This window comes from Micromys minutus (assembly GCF_963924665.1).
Source record: "Micromys minutus genome assembly, chromosome: 6".
In the NCBI taxonomy this organism is placed as follows: domain Eukaryota; kingdom Metazoa; phylum Chordata; class Mammalia; order Rodentia; family Muridae; genus Micromys; species Micromys minutus.
This window is the reverse complement of record NC_137975.1, coordinates 66589357-66596792: the sequence shown is the minus strand read 5'-3', so window position 1 is coordinate 66596792 and position 7436 is coordinate 66589357. Positions and strand designations below refer to the sequence as shown.

The 7436-nt window shown below is 43.5% G+C and overlaps 1 protein-coding gene across 1 annotated transcript; it reads right to left on the bottom strand.

Annotated features, from left to right (window-relative positions):
• Positions 1-1024: 1024 nt before the first annotated feature.
• LOC308421948 (UPF0415 protein C7orf25 homolog) lies at positions 1025-7207 on the bottom strand. Its single transcript, XM_080918429.1, has 2 exons — positions 7101-7207; positions 1025-3046 (listed from the first exon to the last, which is right to left on the bottom strand). Exon 2 carries the CDS (start codon positions 2777-2779, stop codon positions 1514-1516), a length of 1266 nt encoding a protein of 421 aa, XP_080774555.1. The 5' UTR covers positions 2780-3046; positions 7101-7207; the 3' UTR covers positions 1025-1513.
• Between the last annotated feature and the right edge of the window lie 229 nt (positions 7208-7436).

Sequence of the window (7436 nt, the reverse complement as noted above, 5' to 3'; positions counted from 1 at the left end):
CCTTCTTGTGACTCAAGCAAAGCTGGCATGGTCTCAGGCTACAAATACCCAAACTCAAATCCCAACATCCACCCCTTGGTAAAGACAATGCTACTCCCAAATTCTCAGTCTTTAGGAAAATATATACTCACTTTGTAAATTTGTTTACTTGTCAATGATTAAGTATGGAGTATACTGTAGTCGTAAAACTTACCTTTAATTGCATACAGTTCTCATTCACTGACCCCACCCCCACTTCATGAGTGATGCAATTAATTATCACTTGCTAGAGGCTAACTGAATAAGAAAGGTAGTTTTTAATAATTCAGATACTTTTAATATTGGGTTGTTTGGACTTAAAAGTAAGAGCCAAGTTTTAAAGAACACATTTTCAACTTGTTCAAATTAGTGTCTACTTTTAAGAGTTCTAGGTTGAGCTTAGGAACACTTACTTTTTGACAGTGGTGTGCTGGCTAGCCTTATGTCAACTTGATATAAATGACCTAAAGTCATCTGAGAGGAGGGAACCTCAATGGAGAAAATGTCTCTATAGGACTAGGCTATAGGCAAGCCTGTGGAGCGCTTCATTAGTAGTTGATGGGGAAGGACCCAGTCCATTGCGAGTTGTGCTATCGCTGGGCTGGTGGTCCTAGATTCTAGAAGAAACCAGGCTGAGCAAGCCAGAAGGAACGAGCCAGTAAGCTGCATCAGGTTCCATGGCTTCTGCATCAATTCCTGCCTCTAGGTTCCACCCAACTTGAGTTCTTGCCTTGGCTTCCCTCAGTCAACTGTGATTCAGGACATGGAAGACAAAGAGATGTTCCTTTCCTCTCCCGTTTGCTGCAGCTGTAATCCCAGCTAAGACCAGTGTTACATCAATAAATAAACGGAACTCAGCAGGTCACTTTCATTCAGTATGAATTCTAAACTTTATAAACACACCCACCAGACTGTGTCTGACACAAAGCAATTGTTTTAAAGTTCTGAAATTTAAAAATATTCTATTTTCTATAAGAATTTCTAAAATTTGTAATAGCATTGGTTTTAGTTTTAAGTTGTTTAGAATTTTCTTTCCACTGATAACAAGCAGTGACTTTAGGGTCTGGAATAACTATTATTTCCCGCCTTTAATCAACTGACAAATGTAACACAATGAAAAACAGGCCTCAGTTTTCTCCAGATATTTAATGAATTCAAGAATCATGTAGCCATATTCCACGAAATGTGATTACCTCTAGTGGAGGTTGTAGCCCTACTGAGGCAAAGGAATGCATCACAAGATAGCTAAAAGCCTTGCAGATATACTTTTACCTGCTACAATGTAGTCTGTGATGTAATGCACAGATAAATAAGACTGTCTCTCGTTTTATTTCCCCTAATTTATAGATCTTAAATAGATGAAACACAAAAAATTTCTACTATACCAGTTCTAAATATTTTGTTTACGATAAACTTTTTTTTCTCCCACTATAGTTGGGAAGGCTAGCCTTTGGTATAAATAATGTATTTCCACGACAACACTCAGAGGACAGCGTTAGTATGCACTATCATTGGTGTGGGCGTTTGGTAAGGGCAAGGCTAAGGCTTCTTTACTCTCAGTAAGTGCTCTAGGCTGATGAATGAACACACTAAATTTAACACCCTGATTGTTGGCAGCTCTGACAAAGCCACTATTGGCAGTCATTGTGATGGCTTTCAGGGTATCTCCCGTCCCAAAAATCGTTAAGGAACGGCTATTAATTTTTGAACTCGCCACTAGTCTCAAGGCACGCTCAGAAGGCTGGTCCGGCACCACGCTGATTCGTTTAATGAGTACAGTGGCCCTCTCTCTCTCTCCCGGTCCCCCTAAAGTATCTAGAATAGACTGAAAATCCTTGACAGCAGATTCACAGGCAAACAACTCCTTGTCCTTCATGAATGCTTCCAACTGAGGTAGAACCCGCTCCTTCCTCTCTTGCTCTGCTTGCTCTGTGAGTACTTTTTCTTTGAAGATAAAGTGGCAGCCGCCGTAACTCATGGCTGATACGTATGTGATTAAAGTAGTAATGTCCAGATTTACTCTTCTGCACACATCGACCTTGATCTCTGTTGGGAAGGCAACACGCGCCAGTACATTGTCTCGGTCTACTCTTGTCACCTGCAGAAGTTCTTGGTCCTCGTCATCTGACTCACTCTCGCTCAGTGGGGACTCTTCCGGGTGATCTACCAGAGAGTTGACCGCTACGATGTCTCCTCTTACAGATATGCCCATATCTTTCAGCTTGTCTGCCATGGGGCTGGAGACACTGTTGTAAAATGCAAAGACAATGTGAGGGTTGCTATACTGCACCGGTTGTTGTCGACTGGCCTGGAGGAAATCCTCAGCCTGCTCGATGATGCTTTTGTCACCATACTGTCCCCTACCCAGCCAGATGTTATGCAGCGCTTCAGCCTTTCGACCAATGGCTTTGACCCAGGTGTGACCTCCATTTGCTACAACATCCACCACAAGAGTCTGCTTTTCTCCCAAGGCATCTGTGTAGCCGAAGACTCGCAGAACACTGACAACTTCTTCCAGGTTCTCTGCTGACTCCACAATGGCTTTCAGGTGTGTCAGATTTGTGCTTTGTAAATGGGATTCTTTAATAGCTACCTTCCCGGCCTCTATTTTCTGTAAGAATTTCAGCTCTGCCTTCAGCTTGCTGCACAGCTTTGCGCCACCTTCTATGCCACCTTTTCTTGACCGAGAGAGTGACTCTGCCCTTTTGATCAGTTCCTTGGCCATGGCGATCCTTTCAGAGAGCATGGAGTGTGCAGACATGCTGACAGCATTATTCCACTCATAAAAAAAGGAGACAAGTTTCAATGTCTGTTACAGTTAGGATGACTCAAAAGTCCGATCTAGCAACAACATTTATGAAGATTGAGACTGTGAACCTGGGCTTCGGTGTACGGAATTCTGGGAGAACCTCTTCCTTTTGACAGCTAAACAAAGCTGTACATTCGAGCCCTTCCTGAAGTGTGCTGGATTCTGACACTTGTTTAGACCTTCACTTTCTCAGACTACGGATGGGATCCACATCATGTCCTATGTCAGGAAAAAAAAAAACAAAAATGTAACAAAAAAAGGAGTTTGGCAATGTGTTTTGTATCTTTATTGATAATTAAGATTCCAAACATCAAGATTAATGCCCATATACCCCTTCAACTGGGGAACCCCAACATCGATCCCTGCCAAAAGTCCTTGCCCCCAGGAGCCTGGATTGCCCCCCACCCTCAACTCAATTCCACTCACTCCAGCCAACGCCACAAATGCTATTGCCTACATCTGGTCTCTTCTGCAGGCAAACATCTGATGGCACCTCCAACCACAAGGACCCACAACTCCATCAATCCCTGCAACTTGCTTAAGGAGCAGGCATCCTGCCTGCCTTCTAGCACCTTATCCCATATACCTCTTTCATGTAGAGAGCCAGCAACTCCTGCCACTAACCCCATCCACTCCCCTTGAAAGCCTTTGCTTTTCTCCCTGGATATCCTAGATTTCTCCTACTAGCTCAACTATGCCCACCCTAGCCAGCTCTACACATCTCTGATGTGCACTCCTGGTCTCTCGTCTAGGCAGACACCAGATTCATGTCTCCAACTATACCCATCCCCACAACATGACAACCTCTCCCTAGGGAGGGGCATTAGACCCAAACCACCAACCCTACCTACTCCTGAGACTCACCTAAGGATCATAAATCCTGTCTTCTGGACCCTTCTCAGGGCAGGGATCCAAGACTCACATTGCCAATTCCACCAGCACTTAGTGTCTGAGGAATAGTACTGAGTACCTCCCAGACACCTGAAGTTTGACTGTATAGCTAATCCTCTTCTCTATCAGTACAGGGACTGTGACACCATGAACTAGACCTACATAAAATCAAACCAGAAAAACAAACAAACAAACAAAACCCTCAAACAGAAACGAAATCAAAGAAAGAAAGGCATGGAGAAGGAGAAGAGGGCACAAAGTTCCACCCCTTAGCAAGAAGCTATTTGCAATTCATATCTGCTGGGAGAGGGAATATCTGTTTTCTTCAATGGAGTAACACTGTGTATCTCATTCAAACTCCAAGGCAAGCCTTATGCTCAGGAAGAGTTGACCAACACAAAACGCACACCATGTTTTCTGTGTGCTTTGTATTTGTTGTTTTGAGAGACCATTAAGTTCGATGAGAGTGGAGGGAAGGCGATGGGAAAATATACTGTACGGAAAAAAAAAAATCTTTAAATTAAATAAACAAAAAGTTTCAACAATGAAAAATGATACTGAAGATATCAGAAGTTGGAAAGACCATCAAGGGTTGGTGGGATTAATATTGTAAAAATGACTATCTTACCAAAAGCAAACTACTTATATTCAACATACTTCTCATCAGCTTGCCAAAACAATTCTTTACAGAACTTCATAAAATAATCTTAAATTTCATATGGAACTGCAAAAAGCCCAGGACAGTCCCGAACGACAAGAACGGTTGGTGGTACTGTCTCAGCCCTAGAATAATGATGACAGCATAGTATTATCCACAACAAAACTAAATAAACAACAAAACAACCTCATCGATCAAAGGAAAATAATTAAGGACCCATATATGAATTCTTCAAGCCATTCAATTTTTGACAAAGAAGTCAACAATACACACTGGAGAAAATAAAGCAGCTTCAACAAATGGTGCTGGTCAAACTGAACAGCTAACGTTGGAGAATGAAACTGGACCCTCATTTCTCACCTTACACATAACTCCAAGTGGATCAAGGACCTCAACCTGATATCCTAACTCTGATAGAGGCATAAAAAAAAAGTATAAAGCATACTAGAAGTTAGTGAAATAGGAAAGGACTTCCTGAACAAGACCATTATAGTGCAGAGGTTAAGAAAAACAATTAACAAGTGAAACCTGAAATTAAACTTTCTACACAGCAAAAAATACCATCACTTGATTAAAGAGGCAGCCCACAGAATGGGAAAAACATTTACTATCTACACCTGACAGAGGGTTAGTGTCAAGAATGTATAAAGAACTGAAAACAAATCCATAGAGATCAGAACAGTACTAAGGGGCCACAGAGAGGGGCTTTTAAGGGAGGAAAGAGAACACACTGGTGAAAAGGGTTACATGGAAATGGAACAGAAATGGTTAAACTGGGGTGAGAGTGAAATGTACGGTAGAGGAGGAAATGTGGGAAGGAAAACTAACATTAAAGACTCTCAACAGACACACACAGACAGACAGACAGACAGACACAGAATTAAGATGGAACTACCTTACAGCAGAACAAAACATTGTCCCTACTGGACATGAAGCTAACAAAAATCCTAGTGTCAGAAATGGGTTATCTTTTGAAGTTGCTGGCCATTGAGGCTCCACAGATATGCAAACATAACGGTATTGCCAAGCCATCCAGAACTTGACAGTTAAGACCCTATTGCTAAAAACACCGACCAATTTTAGTAACAGGATATGGAGAAATTGAGCCCGTACAGACCTTGAAGCTTCATCCCTACTGGCTGATTTTCATAGTTCTGTAAGGTGTTATACAGGCTACCAGAGAAGAAAAGCAACCGTCAATAATATCCAGCTATGAATCCTCAGAGTTACAATTATGACTGGCCCAGCAAGACATGCTCATCACTACAACAGCAGCACAAATATTACGGGAGTAGCCAGTCACTTTATAGTGGGATTTAAGTGCCATCCTACAGGATGAAACCCACACTTGGTATCATTATTAGGCTGAGAACCTCTACTAGGCAAGTCATGGGCACTAGGGGAAAGCTTACAATGTTATGCTGCCAGATACAGTGTAAAACTAACTTATTACCACACCCATAGATGAATGATTCCTCATCCTCATCTGAGAGGCTTCCATTACAGTAGATGGTTATTAACAAAGCACCCACAAATGGCCACAGTACAGAGACTAAAGGCTACATATAACTCTTAGCCCTAAAAGGGACATATGTAGCACACATATGGTACTCTCACAAGGCTCAGGAATCCCTGTGAAGAGAAGGTAAGACCCAGAGGTGGTAGATGACTACAGTGGAACATCTGGACTCTGGACAGAGCAAGCCCAAGCCAGCATGAAAAGAGGAGTCAGGTCCAGAACCCCCGGCAGCCATTAACAAGTTTGAGCTGGGAGAGGGAAAGACAGCTTTCTCTGGTAGTGTAGCCTCTGTTACGTCACCCACCCTTCGGTGGAAAACCACACATCCAATACTGTGTGAGTAGTCCAAAGCAGTCTTGAAGGAGGGGTGGAGTGGATATGGGACTAGGTGGGGTATCCAGGGTGATTAGGAAGCAAACTCATGATATGAAATTCTGAATTTTTTAATGTAAAAACAGCTGTTTAACATTAAAATTCCACAAACTGTCCAAACAGGAGTCTCTCCTAATCTAACCTAAACAACCATACTAGGATCTCACCTCTTACTCCTTCAATAGATGATCTTTGTTTTCATGGGGTTTGTTGGGTTTTGGGGGTGTTGTTGTTGTTTAGTTGGTTTTGTTTTGAGACTGTTTCCATACATAACCCCAGCTGTCCTGGAACTTACTATGTAGACCAGGCTAGCCTTGAGTTCACAGAAATCCACCTTCCTCTGCCTCCCAAATACTGGGATTAAAGGTGTACACTACCATGCCCGGATAGACAGTCTTTTAAGGAGTTGCCTCTTGATTTCCACCGGGTTTAGATGTAAAGCAATCAAGACTGTCTGGTTTCTGCACGCTATGTCCACTTGGCAATGTTTTAAAAGAACAAAGGGGATAACCATTCTGTTGGAAAATTCTGTTCCCATTCTGAAGGAAAAGCTGGAAGCATTCATAACACACTAGATGGCTAGCCTGGCCATTGGGCTATGACAAGGTGCGAGCCAGGGGTGAAGTGCTTCTGCGTGAGTATGGGTCCCATCCCAGTACGTCCACCTGCACAGCAGGGTGGGCCTGATCCAACAGGCTCCAGCTGGCCTAGTGCTTAGAGGCCAGAGTAGGGAAGACGCAGAACTGACCCTTCCTGTCCCGACACCGGGCCTATGCCCTCCCTCTCCACCTCCCTCTATTCCCCACTCACTCCCTCAGTCCCCGGATCCTCACCAGCAGCGCCAGACCCCACATGCACATGGCGAGGGAACACAGAGGCAGTATGCAAGGACAGCTCACCAGCCAGCCTAACCTTGTTCTGCTTAGAGGCACTCCGCCTACTGGGTCCCGCCTCTGGCATTACGTGGTTCCGGCCGGGTTAACTTGAGCTCGAGTCCCAGAAGGCACCGGGGCGGCCATATTTGTTGAGGGCAACGGGCTTCTACTATCAAAGTGACAGAAACCTCCCAGCCAGCAGGGGAGGATCAAGGGTTGTCTCAATCTCATTGAGTACTGAATGCTAAAACTTATTTGGGTCTCAGGTTTGGGTATTTTTAGCAAAATAAAAAT